This window comes from Notechis scutatus, chromosome 2, assembly GCF_049901735.1.
Source record: "Notechis scutatus isolate UNSWTSFEM ecotype Mainland chromosome 2, rNotScu1.2, whole genome shotgun sequence".
Lineage (NCBI taxonomy): Eukaryota > Metazoa > Chordata > Lepidosauria > Squamata > Elapidae > Notechis > Notechis scutatus.
This window is the reverse complement of record NC_142010.1, coordinates 65,196,325-65,220,289: the sequence shown is the minus strand read 5'-3', so window position 1 is coordinate 65,220,289 and position 23,965 is coordinate 65,196,325. Positions and strand designations below refer to the sequence as shown.

Genomic DNA, 23,965 nt, shown 5'->3' with positions numbered 1-23,965 from the left:
CCTCTGGAAAGGGTTCAGGCCCTTCTCCCTTCTCCATCTATAAGTTCCTTGCCTCATCACCCTGATTTACACAGGCCCCAGGACCTCAGGGTCCATTCTTCTCTATCAGAATGGGAGGTGGTTGATGAGGAGGGAAGGGCTTCACCATCTGAACACAGTTACCCCTCTGGTTCAGAGCATGAAGAGGGCGAGACTTTTGACCAAAATCTTTCAGAGGAAGAGGATTCTTGCCCAGAACAGACATCCTCTGCATTGGTTTTCAATCCTTCTCTCTTAGGCCATTGCTCAGCAAGGCCTTGGTCACTGCCAAGCTATCATCGGAGGAAGTGGCTCCTGGGCCACGAGGAAATCCCTCTAGCCAGGGAGACTCGCTCTTCTCCAAGCCTGTAGTGCATGCAGAGGTTTTGCCTTCTCCCACTTTGTTCCTGGACATGGTCAAGGAACAGTGCACTTCCCCTTTGGCAGGTCCTCGCCCATCTTCTCTGTATAAGCGTTTCTACAACGTCAGCGCAGCCCTGGCAGTGCCTTCTGTTGACATTCCAGTTCTGGCCTCATTCTCATCTTCTGGCACTCCCACAGAGCCAGAAGATATCATGAAACCGGATGATAAATGTTCCAAACAGTCTCTCCAGCACAATCACCAGGCCGCTGCATGGGCTTTTCGGGCTTCAACAGCAGCATCCTTTTTTTCACGAGGGCATCCATACGGTGGCTGCGCCAACTCCAGAATAGATTGCCTGCTTCTGACCTTAGGTCTCACCAAGACCTTAATAGGATTATCGCAGCGGTGGAATTCACTGCAGATGCCACTCTCAATTCCGCCAAAATTTGCATCCAAGGCCATGGCATCTTCAGTAGCAGCAAGATGACTGTTATGGCTCCAAAATTAGCAGGCGGAGTCACGCTGAAAATGGAAGCTGGCTTCAGTTCCATTCGCAGGCGATAAGCTTTTTGGCGATGCTCTGGGACCTTATCTCATCGAAACCAGAGATAAACGTAAAATTCTCTCTTCCTCTGGAAGAAAGCCTATTATCGCCCAGCTCCTTATCGCCCTCCTGCCTTTCGAGCGGAGACCTCATCTCGCTTCCCCTGCTCTCAGAGGCCGTACTCCCAATGCCAAGACCAACATGTGGAGGCATCTGGCAGGCAACAACCTTCTACTGGTAAACGGCCCTTTCGGGGGGGAGGGGGTTGTTCCTTCTGTCGCTCTAAGTAATCCCTCATTCTCCCCACCCATCGGAGGTCACCTAGCCTTCTTTGCCTCCAAATGGGAGGAGTCAACGACGGACGCCTGGGAGCTCAGCACTATTAAGTCAGGGTTACAATTGGACTTCCTAACGCCACCCCCAGAATTTTTTTTTGATCTGTCCTGTCTCTTGGGACATGTCAAGGCAAGCCCTCATGAATCAGGCCATTCAACACCTTCTTGAAATCAGAGCTATTCAACCTGTTCCCCCCTCTCAACGGGGACGTGGGCTTTACTCTCGCCTTTTCATAGTTACCAAAGCCTCGGGGGGGTGGGGGGTGGAAAGCCATCCTTGATCTAAAATTTCTCAACCAATTTGTAAAATACAGGCAATTTAAAATGCAGACTCTGCATTCTATTTTAAGAGAGCGGTCAGGAGGGAGATCTCCTTTCTTCCATTGATCTCATGGAGGCTCTTCTCCACATCCCCATTTGGCCTCATCATCTCCAGTTTCTCCGTTTCTGTTATCAGAATACCCATTACCAGTATCGAGCACCTCCCTTCGGCCTCTCATCGGCTTCAAGGGTCTTCATGAAGGTTCTGGCAGCATTGATGGCATCTCTGCATTCTGTTTCAGTGAGGATCCAGTGCTACTTGGATGACATTTGATTCTGTCCTCCTCCATCCATGCAGCCCACCGGGATATGCAAATTACCCTGTCATATCTCCAGAGCCACGGATTTTTCCACTCCATCCACTCCAATGGTTCCTGCTTCCCTACCAACAAGCAGGAACGAGCCACTCATCCATCAAGGTCCCACTCCCACCACAAATACGTAGATCTCTCAATTGGTGGCGTTCCCCGTTAATCTAGAAGGGAGTTCTGTTCAGGGTCCCAGACAGGCTAGTGATAACCACTGATGCCAGTCTCCTGGGTTGGGGTTCCCATATGCAGGGCTGGATAGCTCAGGGTGTTTGGTCCAGGTCAGAGCAGACCCTTCCCATAAATTGACTAGAGCTCAGAGCCATTTTTCTAGCTCTCAAGCATTTCAGGCACTCAGTGACCAGCTCTCATGTTCTAGTCCTTCGGACAACATGGCCGCAATGGCTCATGTCAACCGGCAAGGGGGGACAAGGTCCAGAGACCTCTTGGGAGAGGCTCTACAGTTGGGGTTATGGGCAGAGAAACACATGTTGTCAATCTCGGCGGGCCACATCTCTGGGGTCGACAACTCCCAGGCTGACTGGCTCAGCAGGAGCCTAGTTGACCAGGCAGAATGGTCCATTCCTCCGTATCTATTCAGGGACCTTTCCCTAAGATTTGGTACGCTGGAGGTGGATCTCTTCTCCACTCCTCAAAATGCCCGGGTCACCAGATTTTTCACCAGGTTTCCTTGCCAGGGAGTGGAGGGGCCCAATGCTCTTCGGTACAGATGGCCCAAAGGTCTCCTCTACGCATTTCCCCCGCTTCCCATCATTCCAACAGTAATTTGGAAGATGTTGGAGGAACGAGCGGAGCTCCTCCTCCTGGCTCCCTATTGGCCAAGGAGGCCCTGGTTTGTGGACCTGGTCAACCTATCGGTGGCTTCTCCTTGGAGGATCCCAGCCCATCTAATCTCCCTTCATCAGGGGATTCTGCTCCATCCAGAGCCCCAGTGGCTCAAGCTGACCGTGTGGCACTTGAGCGGCAGCGGCTAGAGGAGGCTGATCTTCCAGAAAGGGTCATCATCACTATCCTGGCATCTCGCAAACCTTCTACAAGGCGCATCTATGATGCCACCTGGAAGGCCCTTTCCCGATGGTGCCTTAGGGAGGGTCTCTCTCCTGCTTCAGCCGAGTTGGCAGAGGTTCTTAGGTTCCTTCAGCATGATCTGGAGAAAGGTTTGGCCCCCAAACCTTATGCAGGCAGGTTGAGGCCCTCTCCTCGGTTCTTTCATGGGGTTCACTTCCTTCCTTATCCCATCACCCTTCAGTCAGGAGGTTTTTGAAAGGGGCTTCCAACCTGCACCCTCCAGTGGTTCACAGGTATCCTTCCTGGGATCTTCATGTGGTCCTTAATGCCCTTACGAAGCCCCCCTTTTTGAACCCCTTAGAACAGTGTCTCTCTGTTTCCTGACTCTGAAGGTAGTGTTCCTCGTTTCCATCACTTCAGCCAGGCGGGTATCTGAGCTTGCTGCTCTTTCCATCAGACAGGACCTTTGTTCCTTTCAGGTTGATAGGGTTGTTCTCCGTCTGGACCCCTCATTTATTCCAAAGGTTAACACCTGGTTTCACAGGTCCCAGGACATTGTGTTGCCTGGTTTCTGCCCCCTCCCGCACCATGACTTAAAGCAGCAGTGGCACACGCTAGACGTAAGAAGGGCTCTTAGAATATACATTAAGTGCATTTCATCCTTCAGGAAGTCAGAAGCCATGTTTGTTTCCTTTTCCCTTCTCACTTGGGGCACAAGGCCTCTTCTCCTACTATTAGCAGGTGGGTCAGATCTTGCATTGAGCAGGCCTACAAAGCTGCGGCCCTTCCGGTTCCTTGAGGTCTGACGGCGCACTCTTACCAGAAGCATGGCCATTTCTGCTGCCTGGGCGACCCAAGCACCCTTGGAGGAGATCTGTCATGCAGCCACGTGGACTTCCCCGTCTCCTTTCATCAGACACTACCGTCTGGATGCCTTTGCCTCGGTGACTGCAGCCTTCGGCAGACGGGTGGTTCAACGAGTGGTTTAACAGTCGGTCTGATGAGCCGGACGAGGACCCACCCGTGGACATGCAAGCTTTGGTATGTCCTATCCTGGGCTCTCGATGCAGCATGGAGGAGAATGGGTGTTGGTAGAAGTTACCCTGAACACCCTTTCTATCTATGCTGCGAGAGAGCCCAGCCCCTCCCTTGATTCGTCCGGAGAGGGTAAGTCATATTTCTGTATTCATTTGTGCTTTCAGAGACACCTTTCAGTCTGTCAAGTATCTTCGCCAAAGCTGGGGTCTTTCCCGGGGGCTGGCTTTTATATCTTAGTACAGACTCAGCTAAATGACGTCATAAGAAGGAGTCAACCCATCCTGGGCTCTCTTGCAGCATAGATAGAAAGGGCGTTCACGGTAACTTCTACCAACGCCCATTTTAGCAAGGTTGCAGAAATTATAGGCTTCAATTCTTACAGGAAAAATGCTTAGAAAAAAATAGAACATTTAACTGTATCATAACAGTTAAATGCCTACCATTCTTGTTTAAGAAGAATACCAGACATAGCTTTCTGGAGGATGGGAGATAGTTAACTTTCAACATCTATCTCTTCTTCCAGGTAAATATTTTTTATGTTAAGTCAATTTGACAATATTTGGGTAAGAAATTTAAACAATGAAAAATATTGGGATATTCTCTGGCTCTGGAGTATTTTTTTTTTTTTTTGAATTTCAGTTTGTTTGTTTTTAGAATTTCTTATTCTTATTTTTAAATGGTTTTTGATATTCCTAAAATACCAACAGCAGCTGTAGCTGAAGTTTCTTTCACTTTTGATTTGCAACCCTCTTTGTCATTGACGAAAAGGAATTCCCTAGTGTTCTGAATGGTTTGCCTTGATCAGGAATCCAGCAAAGCTGACTCATGCAATAAGCAGAGTGGCCAGTCTTAATTTTCTTCGTTCTTTATACTGGCAATGTTTTTATGGCAATGATTGATTGATTGATTATGGGCTATGAAGTTAATGTTAACTTGCAACAACCACATAGATCATTTCCATAAACTTTTACCTCCCGTCTGGCTCTCCAGGTCTTTCATAGGTGCACACTTTGTTGCTGTAATTGAATCCATTATCTTTGCTGCTGATTGTCACTTTCACTTTTCCCCTACTTTTCAGAGAGGTCTTTGCATTATGAATCCAAAATAGGATAATTTGGAGCCTGGCCTTTGTCCCTCAAGTGAAAACTCTGAATTGACTTGTTCAATAATTGGTTATTTCCTTTGCTTTCCTTGACTAACTGTGCCATTCTCAAGAGTCTTCTGTAACATCAAAATTCAAAAGCATCAATGCTAATACTGTTCTACTTCCTCAAAATCTAACTTTCACTTCCATAGACTGAGGAAAATCATCACTTCTGATCTCTGTGCTTATGTGGTGAGTAGAATGCTACATGAATTGATAAAATATTGTTAGATTTGTTATAGCTTCCTGACACCAAAAGAAACTGATCTGCCACTTTCATATTTTCATTGTCAAATGTTAAGGGTGGTTGCTGTATCTGTTGTCATTAGTTTGGTCTTTATATTAATCAGTCCTATTTTTTTCACAGTGCTCTCTGATTTTCATTATTTTGGCTTCCAAATGATTTGCATTTTCAGCTATCAGAGAAAATGATATATTTGGGAGGTACTGTTTCATCAAGCAATAAAGATGCAAATTTGATTCATGTGCCAGTCAATTAAGTGAGAATAGTGCTGAGGGCAGATTCTGTTAGCTTTGTTGTAGTTGTATTTGTGTTTAATTGGGAAAATAGAGTAAATGATTGTACTATTCATAAAGAGTGTAAAATAAGTAGATGAATTTATATCTTTGTTGACTGTTTATTAAAGGAAAATGGATTGGGAAAATTCAAGACATGCAGATGCTGATAGAAAGGTATGCAGTCTGTTGTGAAGAATGTTTGTCAAAAGCAAAAAATGGTTATGCATAAGAGCATGCTTCTAATCCCTTTGTTATATGGAAGAGTTGATATGTAATGCGAATGGGATACTTAATATATGATAAAATAAAGAGGGTTAGAATAAATGGATGCTAAATAAATGCAATCAGTACAAAATAAATATTTTGAAGTAGTTTGGATGTAAATAGAGAATGAATGAGAATACAGCTGCAAAGTAGTGAATGGGTTAATACGAATAGGAAGACTGAGGAAGTTGTTGAGATCCAAAAGAAAAGAAAAATAAGAAAATTAAAGAGCAAAAGGTGGTGTATGAGATAGCCTCTGGATCTTGTGAATGGTTTGAAATTCAGCACTTTTTTTGGCTTACTATTTCTTTACTGTATTTGTGTACTCTACATAATAGCGCATAACGTACAAAAAATATGAGGAAAAACTCCAGAAAGCTAAAATTGTATATCCTTTAATAAAATGCTCAAGCTGTCTGTATCATCAATCAGGTAGAAACAGATTTGGAGGGGAAATGTACGGTAATTTTTTAAAAGAAGGGAATTTATCTTGCCACCCTGTGTAATTCTGTACATGTACTTATAGCAAAGTAAGCTTAGACTTGGAAGTGAAATTCGGTGGAACATTCTAGAGAGTTAGAAAAACAACCAGATAACCTGATCCTTCTGCCCAAAGACAGTAGTAATTCGCCTCTTTTCTGCCTTGTGATAGTAGGGTGTATTAGTAGCATCTCCCTTTTAAGAATTTCCCCACATTCAGATCTATACATTTGTTGCTTTAGTAGGTTTGGGAAGTGTCAAATGGTTCTGGTACATATTATGGATACGTATTTAAATAAAGATACACACTCTAGATTGGAATAAGATTCATATTCAGGTCTGTATCTACATTGTACAATTTGTTGCACATTAATACATGTATGCATAGCTACAGCAGATTTAAAGCCAGTGCAGTATAAGAAATCAAACTGTATGCTCTCTTTCAATCTCTATTTTCTCCCAAAGCTCTCCTTAAAATTATGTCCTTACCCTGTTTTCCCTAAAGTGCTATCTAAATATTCCAAACCATCTGAAACAACAACTTCATGTTTTTACCCTTTTCACATCCTCATTCTTCAGATGTCTCTTTTTAACCTCATAGCAACTGCATCTATTCAGCGTTTTCATAGAGTTCAAATTACACAGTTTACAACAGCCCTGGGAATTACAGCAAATGGAGTTATTTTTAGGATTGATCTGATTACCAACCTAAGAAGAACTTCCTTTATCATGAGATGCTCGTCTCTGTACTATAACCTCCTTGTAGACAGAAAGGAAGCAAAAAAAAAACCTGTTGGAGAACTTGTGTGCAAACTAATTGCATCTTTTAATCACTTCTTCAGATCTCATTTAATGAACGTTCTGGGTGCCTTCAGGATAATAACGTCAGAGCCCCAGATTAGATTGCCTGCTTTCAGTATTGGGTTGTGATATTTCACCAGAGTCATTTTTAAGGAGCATTAAGATCATGTATGATATGTATAGTACAGGTAGTCCTTGACTTACAACAATTTGTTTACCAACCGTTAAAAGTTAACAATGGCACTGAAAAAAGTGACTTCTGTTTTTCACTCTTATGACCGTAGCAGCATCCTCATGGTCATATGGTCTAAAACCAGATGCATGGCAACTGATTCATATTTATGACAGTTGCAGTGTCCTGGCATCATGGGAATTTTTGCAGACTTTTGACAAGCAAGTCAATGGGGAAGCCAGATTCACTTAACAACCGTGTTACTAACTTAACTGTCTCATTTAGCAACAGGAAGTTTGGGCTCAATTGTGGCCATAAGTCGAAGATCACCTGTACTAGAATACGCAAAGTAATAATGTTGAAATTACCAAGCATTCAATATCTGTGTCTTTGATCTGTGTAAAAAAATATTCCCCCCCCCCCAGTCCCTTATCCAATTCATTTTTTTACCCATGTAAGGTAGTTCATTTCTGGCAGGCAATTTGAAAATGAAATAAGGAATATTTTGTAAAAGTATTCCTTTTTTAAATAAGGCTATGTAGAAAGATAAAATGTGAGAAAGATGTTAAAATAAGTCCTGCTCATGAACCTAGACTAGGTGGTTAATCTATTTTGATCCCGGTTTCCCAAAAACAGATGGTGTAGAAATAACCCAAAACAAAATTGCATAATATGAACTAGACCACAACATATATTTTTACATCTGAATACTTAAGGAGGGATGGAGTTTGGCCATGCATGGAAGCTGGCATTTCTAGGCCATTTAGTATTCTAAAAAGCCAGTATTTTTAAAAATGTATTTATTATTAAATTTATTTGCCACCCATCTCATTTCAAAGCAGTTCTTCTTTCAAGGGTACTGTAAATTTGTGGTCATTAGTAAAGATTGTATCCAGCCAACAGAGGAAAAATGTTGTTCACAAAATGTCAAAGTGCTGTACTTGTTGCTATAATGCCTCTTTGAGTTTTTTCACCCCTCATTACCCCACTGTTTATAACTTGTATAAAAAAAATTGAACCTTGCTCTTTGATAGCTTTGCCTGCTCTGTGAAACCCCTTAAAGATTTTCATAACGAATTTGTATTTTTCTTTGATTTGTGCTGTCACTCCTTTCAGGTTTCTGACATAGCTTCTTCTCATAAGACCTTTGGATGAAACCAATTGCCTGTTTAGTCCAGCATCCTCTTACCAGAATGGCCAGCCAATTGCCACTGGAAAGATCACAAGTAAGCCATGAAGGCAGTAGATCTCTACTGCTGTTCCCCAGTAACTGGCATTCAGAGTTTTCCTGGGGAGCAGATAGTCATCATACATAGTATGCATTACAAATGTATCCAGAAGCATGTCTACATTTGTTTAAAACAATCCAGTTGATGGCTAATCTCACGTCTTTTCATAGCAAACTGCATTTAACTGCATTTTATAAAGTAGGAGAGTTGTTTTCCATTTCTTGTCTAAGCAGGCTAGTAAATACTTTCAGTCCCAATGTCTGGAAGAATTATGTTGAATATTATCTACAGTGATAGATCTGCACTTCTCCTGTCCTGTGGGCCCAAACTCTCAGAGTATTCCTTATGTTTTCTTTGCAGTATAAGAAATATATTGTCCCTCATGTACTTAAATCCCTGGCATGTGCAAAATGATGAGGGAATGGCATTTTCTTATTGGATGTTTATTGATTTAATTTATATGCTTATTTGCTGCTCCATCTTGCTATCCTTGCTATCTAGGCAGCTTACAATACAATAAAAACATAAGAAATTTTAATATACTGTATATTGTTAAATACAAGAACTTTGGCAACAACAGAAATAGAAGGTTTATATGTACAAAATATGTATGATCTTCCTTGAGAGCACTGAAAATTATGGCAAAGATAGGGAAGATATGCTGTTCAGTCAAAATCTTTGGGCTGTTTTCCTTGTTTTACTTATTTCATTATTCAATAATAATTGATTTACTTATTTCATATTTTAATAATAATTAAGACTGTCATGCTAACAGCACCTGGGGGAATTCTTTGCTAAATTTTATATTGCCTTCGTTGTCTTTATTGTGTTGTGAATTGACTTACAACCCCTGGGCTCACATTTTATAGAAGTAGGATACTAGTTAATTTTAATTTATTTTCACATTACATCAATATTTGAATTAGTAAATTGATGTATTTAGACTTAATAATTAATACAGTCTTTGAGTATCCACTTGGTAACTTAAGGGAGCCAAACAGTTTTTTTAACCTTTTTGTCTCTAACTATGGGAAGGCCTTTTGAATTGCCTAGTTTTAATATGTTCCCATCAGCTTTAGTTGAAAGCAGATTGTTCGCTTGTGTCTCTGTGCACTTGATATGTATATGACCAAAGGGTACCAGAGAAATGGAGATTGTGCATTATTTTATCTTTGCTACAGTGTTATACTGTTCATATCAAGAAGTCCTTCTTTCTTTTCTAGCTAATGTTCCTGGATGCTAGAAGAATTTGATATAGGCTGTTTTTATTCTTACTGTTCTGTGTTTACTATTTAGAAGCACCCGTAGGAAAGTTTTTGCTAGAATCTATCACATATGACAGAATACAAACTTTATCAGATAAAGTTTAGATCACAGGAAATAGGTTACTCATTTTAGACATGTCAGCATCACTGCATTCTACAGGTTTTGCTTTTTTGTTTATAACCAATGGTTTTATTAAAGTTTTTGTTGCAGAGATTAATAATCTTATTCAAACATATAGGTGAACTGAAGTCTCCAAGAAATGCAGGGTATAGGAAGACTTTTTTGTTATTATGTTGTAAAGAATAGTTTTAGGATGTAATCTTGATATTGTTATGCCTACTAGGAAACATTATAAATTTAGTTTCGATTTTTCTCTTCCTACGAATTCAAGTCAGTGTTTATTAAAGGTGTTGTTATACAAAAAAAAATATCCACTAAAAAGGTAATGCACCATTTTGTTTTCTGCTAATAGGAACAAAACATGCTGGGGCCCAATTAAATCTTCATTAAATATGAATTGGAAACCTGGGAACAAAAGCTTGCAGTTTTTATCCAAGCCTACTTAACATTTTTTTTTAATAATTCTGATTTGAATAAGGAGTTGCGTTGTGTATACTACATCTTTTGCTTCATTGTGGTAGCTGATTTCATGACTGACATTATCCTTCCACTTGTCAGAATAATTTATCTGCTTTTTAGATGCCTCATATGCAGATGCATGCCCACATGCTCACTACTGCTTCAGTGGTGATCAACAAAAATGTTTAAGCTTCACTCTTAAGCATAACAAGCACTCCCAAACTCATGCAAATAAACATGTTTAGAATTGGGCAGTTAATCATAAATTCATTTGGAATGTTTAACTTATTACTCATCTATGTGGGAATGAATTAATCAGCATCAGGATATATTTTAGAAGAGAAAAACATGCTTAAAATATCCAGCAATAGTGGACTTTGGGTCATCTATCTTGTTTTCATCAAATCATCTTGATTTCTCCCTTCCTAGTATTTTTCCATATCTTTTCCATATCCGCAAGAAGAAAATAGAAGACGGATGAGGTTTTATCCCCACAGCTTATGTTCTGATATTCTCCTCTTCTCCCATTTGAAAAGTGTCCCAAGAATAGAATGATTGAAATATCATATATCTGATACCTGAGCTTCTCAACAGATTATCTTATATTCAAGGTCAGAAAAATTATCATGTTCAAAATAAGCAGTAATGTTAAATAGGATCCTCTGTTGGGAACTGTAGCACTTAGAGAATAAATCAATCAACTCTTCTTCTTGTATTACTGAATCCAAGAGATTTCACTGCCCCGTCACTGTATAAATCAGAGTCTCTTGTAGGAAGCAAATTTTCATGCAACTTTATTACAGAGAATATTACAATACGTGTAGTAGATGCTTCTCTTGTTGTCCACCTTATATCATATATTTTTATGTTTATATGATATACTGATAGTTTTTATCATGTATTTGTTGGTTATGTTGGTTTTTGCAGCTTTACAGTGTCATTTGGCACTTAAAAGAAGAAAATAGAAAAGCTATTATGTATTCTAAACAGATTCTGTAAAGGTTCTGTAAACCTATGACTCTGTTATCAAGCACATGAGAGATTGTACATAGAGGACATGCTATGAGTGCTCACCCAGTCAGGTTTCTTGAGCCAGGTGCTAGTTTAGATATATGTATTTGATGATGGTGTGAATATATATCACAATGATGTATATATATGGAATGTAATGCAGAGATTGTTAGACTTGGATTGGAGAAATCTGATTTATGTCCCCATGGATTGAATTAGGTGATTTGCAGTCAGTCACTCAAAGTGGCTTACATTTAACTCCTCTTTATGGGGTTAAATGTAAGCCTTTGAACTCAGAAAAGACAGAAAAAATAAATATAACACAATGCAAAAAAATAGCTAACTTCAAGTCAAGCCAACTTCATGATTTATAGCAAAGTAAGGAAAGCTGAGCTCAGCTTTTGATGATTTTGTGAACATGTCCATATAGTTTCCTTGGCAACAATGCAGAAATTGTCTGCTATTGTGTTCTTCTGGTAAGTGTGCATATACAACACACACATACACAGAGACTTTCATTTCCCAGGCAACCTTATAGCTTTGATATTTCAAGTTGGACTCCCAAGAATAAACCAGGTCCAATTCTGTTTAGCTTTTTGAGAGCAATCAAAACTATTTAAGTGTTAGGTATAGACAAACCTACCTATTCGTTTTCCATTGCTGTTTAGATTTTGCTGAACACATTGTAAAGCAAGAATATTTATCTAAATGCGTAATTTTTAATCATAAAGCTATCATAAAAATGGGGGTTGTTGTTTCTAACTCCATCTGGTGCAATAGAATAAGATAATAGCATCAAACCTCGTCGTTTTACTTTTACATAATAATAAACTATTTTTATAACAACAAACCTATCTAATCGGTAAAATCCAAAATTAAAGTTCCAATTTTTCCCACCTCAAGTACAAAGTCCAGAAGTGGTTTCCAAGTAGAAAACAAAAGTAATTGTGTTTTTTTCTTTTATCAAAGCAGTCAATTTAGCCATCTCTGCTAACTCCATCATCACTGTGGGAATCAAAGTGTCCTTTCATTTTTTGTGCATAAAGTAAACTTGCTGCCATCAACATACATAACATCAAAGTTCCTATTTTTTTTTTCTAAGTCTTTTTCCATTAAACCGAAAAGAAAAGTTTCTGGCTTTATCTTTATATTTATTTTTCACACAGGCAGAATATAATAAAATCATATTTCCAAACAAACTGAAACCAAGGATTCTCAATACTTCTGTAATGTTTGTTGGCTTTTATATTTTATATAATTTCCACATGTGTTATTAGTAATTAATTTGTAATCAGCAACATGATTTCACTGAAATCAAATTCTTTCTAGAAAATTTAAACGCCTCTCAGGCTCCTTAGTTTCTTTTCTTAGGTAGTGTTCTGACCCAGCCGAAGTTTCCAAAAGCAAACACAGATAAACTCAGTAACTCAAACTTTCACGGCTTTAATCTACAAATAAACCTCTTTGTAGATAACAGATGGCTTGCAGCCAATTAGTCCAATTAGAAAAACCTTGGCAGAAATAAAACAGAGTCTGTCACCACACTGAGTCCTTCGAAAGGCAAAAGCCATTTGAAACCAGGCTTATATTCCCTGGAGGGAGGGGCCATTAATTAGCATTCTTACTCCCAAGTCGCCTGTGCTGCTCTTCCATGAATCATCCTGCTCTCACTCACACCTAGCACAGGCTCTTGGGAATGTCCCCCTCATTGCTGTGGGCTAACCGCAACAGGTAGCTATCACTGTCCTGACACATCAAACAAACAACTCCTAAATCCACATAATTGTCAGTGAAGACTGTCAGCTCCCAGTGTTGAACTGAATCTAAATATATGCATCCAATTTTGTTTTATTTATTCAACTTACATGGCCAACCATCTCAACAAGTACTGTGGTAATTTCTATTACCATAGAAATTCAGGCCTTTCAGAAAGCAATGTGGGAAAAGCAAAAGAGAATAGTTTTACTTTTTTCCAGTGATGCTGCTTCTGGTTCCTACTAGGCCATTAAAGTATAATTCAAGGTACCTTTCTTTTCTGAACATTTAATTGATGCTTCTAAGCCAGAGATGGAGAGAATTATTAAAAGAAAACAGTGGAAGGGAAGGATCAAGAACACTTCCTCCCTCCCTTCACCTCCACATTAGCTTTCTTAAACTTCACTGGAAATTGTCCAAGTCCTAAAGCTTTCTGAAGTACAGAAGAAAAGAACTTGCTTGAATAAGTTATTTTTTCAATAATTAATGAAGAGAAGATTTAATATAATGCCTCAGATTATTAAAAATTTTAAATTTATGCTTTAAAAACTTATCCTCTGCTAATTCCCAATAAAAACGCCCTTTATTTGCACATTCCATGTGGAGTAGAAAATTGTTAGCCTTAAGATATTGCAGTTCCCTGGAGGTTGCAGTTCTCAGCACTAATAATATTTTAAAATATATTTCAGAGTAAAAATACTTTATGCTGCGGCCTCTCGTGTTCCACCTACTTATTCAACCTAGTATATATTTTCATTTTAGTTCAAAATGAATTTATTTAGACTAACTTTGAAAAGGTTAGCATTGCCACCCAATCTCGCATATCCCAGATAATCAGTAGCATCATTATGAAATTCTAGATTGAGTTCTGTGAACCCTTAATATTAATTTAATACTCTGCCTAACAGTAAAGGTAAAGGATTTTACTCTGCTAAAATATTTTACTCTGCTAGGAGTTTTACTCCACTAGTTGTAGCCAATTTAGGGGTAGTGTTCATCTTTGCTTCTTTAAGCCACTGAGCCAGTGCTATTTGAAGAAATTTGCATGATCATGTGCACATTTAGGGTGGTGTCAAATTTTTCAATTTTCAATTTCCAAACATTAGGAGTGCTCAAAATTTGTGACATGCCTTGGGGATTGTAAAGATATTTTGGTTACTTTAATATAATTTATATGTGCTTGGTAAGTAACTATGTAAATATCATAACTTTTTAACATTTTTTCTGTTTCATCACACAAAGCATGCAGGAAAACACGGAACATTGTTACCTTCCCACTAAAGTGGTACCTCTTTATCTACTCGCATTTACATGCTTTTGAACTGCTATGTTAGTAGGAGCTGAGGCAGGTGATGGGACCCCATCACGCAGTGGTAGGTCTCGAACTGCTGGAGTATAGACCTTCTCCAGCATCTTTTACGCCACTGAGCCCTGCACCACTCTGCCTAACTGTAATGGAAATACATTTACTCCTATAAGAGAATTGCCTGAATATTATAGTAGGTACATATAGTTATAAAAGGATGCATATCTACTTATAATACATGCCAAGTATAAGAATTGAGATATTGTAGATCACAATTCTGTTCACAGTGGCTTTGAAAATGCAAACTTTAAAATGCCAGAATTCTACAACACTTATATGACCCTCCAGCTCCGTGGAAATGCAGCTGAATTGATTGATACTTGTAAAAGTGCTTCGTAAAGCACTTTAAAAAAATCTATATGGAATCATGTCTGTGCTTTCTTGTCGGGAAGGTTATAAGAAGCACTTTTCCTCTTTGGCCAATAAAAGCAGAAATACTAGACACTTATCCATGCAATAACATAGCATTAGAACAAAATGTAAGAAGAAGAAAAAAAATATTAAGCAACTTAAATCTTTGAACTGTACCAGAACATTTTTATGTTAATCTTTCTCAGAAAAAGTCTGCTCTTTTGAAAGATAAAGGGAATACCAGCTGCTTCATATTTATTAAGAATAGGGTAACTTTTCTTCCTTGTTTGCTTTACCAAAGATTACTTTTTTTCTCTGTTCTCCCTCTCTCTAAGTATCATAAAACTGTGATACCTCTAATGGGAGTAAGGCTACAAATGTATATGTAGTTACTGTAGAATGAACTGATTGGCCACTTTAAAAACGTCTTCCAAATAAACATGCATAGGAAAATGCATGTTAATATTGTAAAAGAAAAAAGAAAAAGAAAAAAAGATAAACAATGACTCCTATTTATAGTGTATCTGTTATGTGATGGGAGGTTAAATGTCGTGTCTCCTGGCATACAAATGAAGCAGAACTATCATTTCTTTTTCTACAATATACTTGACAATTTGAAAAACTCCCTGTGCTCTAGATTCCATGCTTACTAAATGACAAAGAAGGAATTTGCCTATTCTATTTTTGCTTTAGTTTTTGTTAGAGGGTAGCCGTCTATAGCTACACACATACAGCTACATTAAAATGCTGGAATGTTTTACAGGTACTTCTATTATTTTCTATTAAGGCTTTCCCCCTAATTAAAAGTCATTTTCTTTAAAATACTGAGAATTCAGTACAGGCGTTTTTTGCATATAAAAATGAAAATTAATAGCTGTAGAGTTATATTTTGATTTATAGAAAGGCGAGAATCACCTTCATGTTTTAAAGCTCCAAATCTAAAGATTATGGTCAGTTTGAAGCAGTGGGGAGAAATTATAGTCTCCCTGAGCTTTGGGGTTTTTTTCCCTTTCCTTTCCATTTAGGGCACTGTAAGACCTACCGGTATTTATTTATTGCCATTCTATGCCACTATAATCAGAAATCTCTTTTGTGCTTTTCTCTCTCTGTGTGTGTGTCTCTCTCTCATTACATTCCCACCCCTCACCCCCATCTATGAATTTTATCTTGTGATGATGGATATATATACATGATGGATATAAATAATTGTTCTGATAGCAAATTTATGGATCCTTCAAAATGAGGTTTGCATATATTATGGACTGAAGTATCAGAATGAAGGCAGTGAGTCTTGGAAAATATGAGGTTAAATTACCATTTAGGAAGCATAGTCATACAGTCAGCATGTAGTTAATGACCCTTATTTACTTAAAGATCCTACAAAGCACTTTGCAACTGCGAGGAATTGTATTGAGTAAGATAAAGAGGAAAAGAAGTAAATCTTTTTAAACACTGCCAGCCAGGTGAAACGCCATGCTATAAATTGGTTCAAACATAAGTAAACCCTGTTACCAGCAGTCCTTTAGTTATGACCATATTTGAGCTTGCAATTTCTGTGATAGTCATAAAGCAGATCATCATGTGACCATATCTAATTGTACAACCTTTTCTTTTTACATTGTTCATTATATGACTGCAGCATCCAGGAAGCAAACACCATGCTTGTTAAGTGAATCTATTGCTCGCTATGGGTGTCTTTTGCCAGAAACTGGAAGTATACACCGATTTCTGGGGGTGGTGGGTTGGGGGGAGAATAAATTGCATCACTGAAAACAGCCATAAATGTGGATCAGTTGCTAAGCACCCAGAATGCAGTTACATGACTCGGGGGGAGGGAGGAGCAGGCATTGAAACTTAGAATCCAGGTTATAAGTTCCCTTTTTGAGGTCCAAGGACTATCTGTATTCTCTTTGGCTTCGCTCTTCATTACTATTACTTATAAACCTATTTTGGGGCTAGTGTGTGTGTGTGTGTGTGTGTGTGTGTGTATGTATGTATGGCATTCAGCTTTGTTCGGGTATTTTCCCACGTCATTGTAGTTGTGCTTTTAAAGTTATAGCAACGTTTCGGCAAAATCTCACCTGCCATCATCAGGCTTTTTATATATATGTATGTATGTATGTATGTATGTATGTATGTATGTATGTATGTATGTATGTATGTATATGTATATGTATATGTATATGTATATACATATATATATTTGTCAAAGGTTATTTTTGTGTAAAGGGATGAGAAAGAAAATAAATCCTATATTTCAGCTACCACTTTTAATATTACAAGCATGATTTGTAATATTTTTCTCCCCAATATCTATTAAATATATACTGGCTATCAACTCATCCCTTTCAAATTGGAAAAGGATACATGATCTCAAAATACATTTAATTTCCATTTTGAAGGCTGACAGTTTAAAATTACAGGAAGTCCTTGATTTACAACAGTTCATTTACCGTGTTTCTCATATAATAAGGCCGGGTCTTTTTTTTTTTTTTTTTTGAGCCCCGAAAAAATGGCTAGGCCATCTTTCGGGGGTGACTTAATTTCCCCCCCCCTTGCATCCTCGAGTGGGTGGGCAGCGACAGCTTGGATGTTGACCTTGGCATTGGTGGGGCACTTCGTATCAGGAGACCTTCCACCACCGTTGCTTTCCTTTCTCCCCGTGCTGCGGCGGCGTTTGGAGCAATGCTGCAGCATTTGGCGCAGCCACACGGCATTTGGCGCAGCCATACGGGGCCAGCCAGGGCTCCTCCCTGCAACCGGAGCCTGGCGGAGACACTCGGCTTCAGGCGCTCCTGTCGCCGCCTTCCCAGGCATCGTTCGAAGGCAAAGCCCATTCTTTTAAAAACGACACCCTACTACCTGTACGACAAAGCCTCCCCTGCCCGAGAGGGCAGCCCAACCCCACGTGGGGAGGCGAATCTCCTGGGGCTGCAGCGCATGATCGGCCCACCCCGGGAGAAGCGCCCAGCCACCATCCCTGCCTGGTGCCGGGCAGAACGCAAAGAGCTTCACCTGGGGTGCCCAGTGCAGCTGACAGGCGGGTCCTCCTGCCCGGTGACGGAGCTCTGGCCAAGGCAGCGAGCACCTCCCCGCCAGGCCCTTCGCTCATCTCGCCAGGGCCGTGCCGGAGTCAGGCGACTTCGGGCTCTCTCCGCCGGACCTGTCAGCCAGGGAAGCAGTGCTGTCGTCGCCTCGCCTCCCTGTCCGCGGACAGGTGGGCGCTATCACTGCCTCGAGCAACCTCTCCTGGTGGCCCCTTCAGGGTCGGGGTGGAGGGACTTGAGAGAGCTCGAAGCCGCCCATCCTTTCCACCCCTCACCCAGCCTGTTCCCGTCCCCACGCATCTCCAAACATGCCGGCAGCTCCAAACGCTGTAGCGGCATGGGCATCAGGCAGAGGCGCTCACTCGGTGGGGCTCAGCTCGGAGGAGGACGCAGCGCAGGCCATCGCCTTAACTCCCTGTCCACGGGTGGGCGCTATCACTGCCTCAGGTAGCCTCTCCCGGTGGCCCCTTCGGGGTCGGACTGGAGGGACTTGGGAAGCCAAGCTTGGGTCAGCCCGGCTCTTTCGCTTGGCAGGCGGGCGCGCACCCACGGCTCGCTTTCCTGGCTCTGCCCAGCCCGCCCGGCTCTGGTGTGGCCCTGGCAGGAGGAGCGGAAGGCCTGGCGGGGAGGTGCTCGCTGCCTTGGCCAGAGCTCCGCCGCCGGGCAGGAGGGCCCACCTGTCAGCTGTGCTGGGCACCCCAGGTGAAGCTCTTTGCGCTCTGCCCGGCGCCATGCAGGGATGGCGGCTGGGCGCTTCTCCCAGGGTGGGCCGATCCTGTGCTGCAGCCCCGGAAGTTTCACCTCCCCACGTGGGGTTGGGCTGCCCTCTCGGGCAAGGGAGGCTTTGTCGTACCGGTAGTAGGGTGTCGTTTTTAAAAGAATGGGCTTTGCCTTTGAATGATGCCCAGGAAAGCGGCGACAGGAGCGCCTGAAGCTGAGTGTCTCCGCTGGGCTCCAGTTGCAGGGAGGAGCCCTGGCTGGCCATGCGTGGCTGCGCCCAATGTCGCGTGGCTGTGCCAAACGCCGCAACGTTGCTCCAAACGCCGCGGCAGCACGGGGAGAAGGGAAAGTAATGGTGGCAGAAGGTGGCAATACGAAGTGCCCCACCAACACCGAGGTCAATGCAGGCAACACCGGGTGTGCAGTAAAAGTACTTCCTAATGGCAAGCCCCCCGCCATTCCCCCCCATTTCGCATGTTTTAATATAGGCCTTAATTTGGGGGGAAGGGCTTAATTTCATTTCATGCCTATAAAACATGCTGGGACTTCCTATTGGGGGAGGTCGTATTGTTGGAGAAACATGGTAGTGACCGTTCAAAGTTACAAGTGGCACTGAAAAAAGTGATTTATGGCAGTTTTTCACACTCATGACCATTGTAGCATCCCCATGGTCACGTGATCAACATTCAGATGCTTGGCAACTGGCACGTATTTCTGACTGATGCTGTGTCCCAAGTCATGTCATCCCCTTTTGCAAACTTCTGACCAGCAAAGTTAATGGAGAATCCAGATTCACTTAACAACCATGTTACTAATTTAACAAATGCAAAGATTCACTTTACAACTGTGGCAAAAAAATCATAAAATGGGGCAAACTCAGTTTACAAATGTTTCACTTAGCAACATAAATTTGGACTCAATTGTGGTCATAACTTGAGGACTACCTCATGAATTTTCATTCCAGAGTACTAAGGGCAGTGCTTTAAAAACTCCTTGTTTCCAAGTATAAAGCAGCTGCCTAATAAGTATCCATTACTTTGGGAGAAAATTACGAATGAGCTCTTAGGTTGACAGTTTCCATTCCTGTTATAGTTTTTAAGGACAGCAAATTTACACGGTAAGTTAAAAAAAAGTTAGCTTAATTGTTACTCCTTCTTCCTGTCTCTTTACAGCTCTTATACGACAGCCCAAAAGCACGACAGGAAGTGGATCATCACTGGCGAGCTTCAGGCTGTCCCCATATTGTCCATATCTTGGAAGTTTACGAGAATATACACCATGGGAAGAGATGCCTTCTAATCATCATGGAGTGGTAAGCATCACCCTCACTCAGCTTTATATGTGGAATCATCTTCAAGACGATGATTAGATCTCAGTCATACAATCTCTTTAGTATTAAAAACAGCGGTGAGTTGTCCATAATTCCCAAGAGTGTTCAAAGCCATTTTGGTTTTTGGTTTTTAAATTAGATTTCTGAAAATCTTGGGGAAGGAGTTGCGTTCCTACTGTACAGGTAGTCCTTGACTTACAACACTCAGAATAATTTTATTGTCACTTTGAATGTACATTAATCGGCATACATTAAAATGAAATTTCATTGTATATAGCTGTCAAAGGGTCACCACCTCCAATATACACTACCTAAGCACAACTTAATAAATAAATAAATATAAAATTATGCATATACCCACATATATTATATGACACAGAGAAACAACACACTTTAGTCCAGATGTATAAATGTATATGGCAAGACAAACAAATTTTGCGAGTGGGATGGGATAGGGAACAAAACTGTTACAGAATCTGTCCTGGTAGAAATACTTCAAAATCTCCTTCCATTACAACAGCACTGAAAAAGTGACTTATGATCGTTGCAGCATCCTCATGATCATGTGATTTACATTTAAATGCTTGACATCTGCTTTATGACGGTTGCAGTGTCCCGGGATCTTGTGATCATCTTTTGAAAACTTCCAACAAGCAAAGTCAATGGGTCACTTAACAACCGTGTTACTAATTTTACAACTGCAGTGATTCACTTAACAAATAAGGCAAGAGAAGTTGTAAAATGGAGCAAAATTAACTTAACAAATTTCTCACTGAGCAACACAAGTTCTGGGTTCAATTGTGGTCGTAAGTCAAGGACTACCTGTACATGTTTTTTTTTTCTTTTACCATTGTCTCTGTGAGTGACTACTGGGTCATTGGAAAGTAATCATCTAAATTGGTCCAAATAACTTACTGCAATTAAATTCCACTCTTCCTATCCTAGGTGATAATGCTCTCAATGATCAAAGCTAGTCTGTAGTTGGAGTGGCAGTAGAAACATCTATATGAAGAATTCCCTGTTTATTTTTCCATGGTTTAGCGATACTTATGTAGTAAAAGATGGAAAGGCATCAGAATTGCTTTGAGGGTTTATCAAGTTCATCATCCCATTTTCCTCAGTAGCCAGTTTTATGATTTGAAAGTAGCTCTTTACAAGAGGTGAGGATAATGACATCTTCTTGGAAGCTTCTGTATAGATAGCGATGCCATCTGATCTGTTTAAAGTATAATTAATGTATTTATTATCCTTAACTAATACTAGGATAGCTGATTAGGATTGTCTCCATGTAGAGAGAATGGGATGTGTTGCCCTGAGGAATAACACAGATGGCTGTAAGGCTTTTTTTTAAAAAAGAACAATTAAAAAAAAAAAAGAACAGATGCTCTTAGGAACACATTCCGTATTCTTATTCTTGCATCATGAATATGAATATAGTATAGTGGTACCTCAGTACTCAATGGGTTCTGGGAGACACGAAGAGTACTACAAACAACAAGTACCAAACAAACCACGTGACTAATGCATGACCCTTTGTTTCCTCTGGAAAGGATTGCAAGTCATAAGGCAGCCAACACCAACAAGTTCTAGCTTGCACGTGAAGAACCACACAAACAATGAGTACCAAGACAAGATTTTTTTGTCAAAATGCGTTGAGTAACAAATTTGATGAGTTTCAAAGCCATCGAGTATGGAGGTACCACTGTATTTTTCTGTTGGGATTTTCTCTTAAATTAACATTAATCTGCTTGAAACATAAATGGCATCGACTTAAATGTAAAATATACTGCAGTTGATACTTTTTGCATGCTATAGAGAGATACTTTGCCAAATATTTTCTGAAAAGTCTTGTACAGATACGATGAGATGATGAACAAATTAATATAGTTGATACTGTTGGCTGGTTGTCCTGGCAGTCTGTCTAGAAATTGAAAAAGTTGCAGAAGATGGGAGTATATTCAAAGGAATTTGTAGCTATTTTCATTCATGCTAACTATGAAAAAAAACTGCTGTGGAGGGAAAGATCAGAGTCAAGTCAGAATCAGTGAGAGACAGAGGCTAATCAAATTCCTTTCATCCTCATTCTAAGACTTATGCATCCTTTTCTGAACTCTATATGCATCTGCTCGGATTATGCTTTTCCTTCATAAGAGACTTTTTAGAATCTATATTAGACCAATTTTATATTTCTCTTCAAATACTCTCCAACCTTTCAGTTGCTGTTGCTGTTTTATTTTCTGTTTCCAGAATTCTGATAGCATCAAAACTAGAGAAATTACTTTTAGCCATCCTGCAGTACTGTCTGTTGTGCTCATTTCCAGTAAGGTCAAGTAATAATAAGTAGTGATTCAGCTTTCTCTGAAAAGCTCCCATGTATAGTAAACATCAAGCTTTAAAACTCATTGTGTATTCATTTGGTTTCTTTGTTATCAAATATATCAGGGAGGCACAGGGAGGAACAGTAATTTACAGTCATCCAGTCACAAGTGGGTGATTTATTGCAGCAATGGTCTTGCTGCTAAACATTTAAAATCCTATTAAAGACAGCAGGATTTAAGTAGTCTGCATTCACGACAAATAACATATTTAAAAATATTTATGAGATATATCTCAGACAACCGTGTGAACTTCATTTCCTAGCACTTCTATGATTCCTAGCCCATGAAAATACATTCTGGGAATAATGGTTACCCATTACTGGAGGATGTAAGTTGTTACTTGTAAAATTTATTTTTATTTTAGCATATGGCAAATACATGGACTTATAGTGGTTCAAATGTTAATGTCCAGTCCACCCAGCCATTCAAGGACAGGATGGCCTAGGTTGAAAAAAATCAGATATTGGGCGGGTATAAGCTCTTGATGGACATTCAGACCCAATATGATGGATATTTTGTTGAGGAGCACTGAGGAGTAGAGACAAGACCTCACTTAAACTTTACACTTGTAAAATGCAACTAATGGATAAATAAACATAGTATTACAGTAGTCCAAATTAAGGTCTTCTAGACATTTCTAAAGCTGAAAAGCTTTTAAAAAAAATTTTTTTTCTGCCACCTTCTTGATCATACATATTTTACCTCCTGCCGTTGTAGAGAGAGACTTCCTTTGTGCATTGCTGCATATTAGATAGAAAATTATATAAAGGACATGGCAATAGGCCAGGGATTGGCAGTCCCACCCTTTCCTGTAGTATTTTTAAAGAACGGGCAGGTACAGACAAGGTATAGTTCGATGTACAGAATTTGAGAAGAATCACCTTTGTTTTATGCTTCAAGGGAAAAAAAGTTGCAGAGCAGCCCCAACTGCTCTGCAACTTTCCCAAATGCTTTTGTATCTAAACATAGTTCCTGGATGATATCATGAGAATATTCTTAGTAATTTGACATGCCTGTAAAAGGCTAGTGTGAAAGACATACTTTCCAGATATCCAGCCACCTTCTTTGTAAGCAGGAAAACTGGATCAATCAGAAGCAGGTGATCTAGAGGCTGCAAAAGCAGACAAGCACAGCAAATCCTTTAGAAACCTTTAAGCAAGGCTTAAACACGTGGCAATGTGATTTGAGATCTTTAGGGCTAGAGCAGCAGCTTTGGGCCTCGATGTCAGATTGGTTCGAGAAACACACAGCAGAGAAGATGAAATGGAGAAATAGTAATTAACCCATAAGAACTAAAATTAGGTGCTCCTTTCATGCGTGCATTTTGAATAATCTGTATCTTGTTCCCAACAGCATGGAGGGAGGGGAACTCTTCACTCGAATCCAGGAGCGAGGAGATCAAGCTTTCACACAAAAAGGTAGAGCATCAGAAGTTTTTACAAACACATTCTTGGAAGTTAATACAGGTAATCCTCAACTCACAACAGTTCATTTAGTGACTGTTCAAAGTGACAGTGGCACTGAAAAAAGTGACTTGTAACTGTTTTTCACAGTTACAACCTTTGAAGCATCGCCATGATCATGTGATCAGATGCT

At 40.2% G+C, this 23,965-nt stretch overlaps 1 protein-coding gene across 5 annotated transcripts in view; it reads left to right on the top strand.

Moving 5' to 3' along the window:
* MAPKAPK3 (MAPK activated protein kinase 3) overlaps positions 1–23,965 on the top strand; it is a 69,725-nt gene that overhangs the window by 36,587 nt on the left and 9,173 nt on the right. Inside the window, exons 1-4 of one of the 5 annotated variants that reach the window (XM_087954957.1) lie at positions 5,754–5,794; positions 8,454–8,563; positions 19,834–19,973; positions 23,723–23,787. In XM_087954957.1, coding sequence (XP_087811083.1) covers positions 8,489–8,563; positions 19,834–19,973; positions 23,723–23,787 — 280 coding nt within the window. In that variant the 5' untranslated portion in view covers positions 5,754–5,794; positions 8,454–8,488. Of the gene's footprint in view, positions 1–5,753; positions 5,795–8,453; positions 8,564–19,833; positions 19,974–23,722; positions 23,836–23,965 lie in introns of those variants that run through there. The other 4 variants (XM_087954956.1, XM_087954955.1, XM_026673266.2 and 1 more) reach the window with 4 other exon arrangements.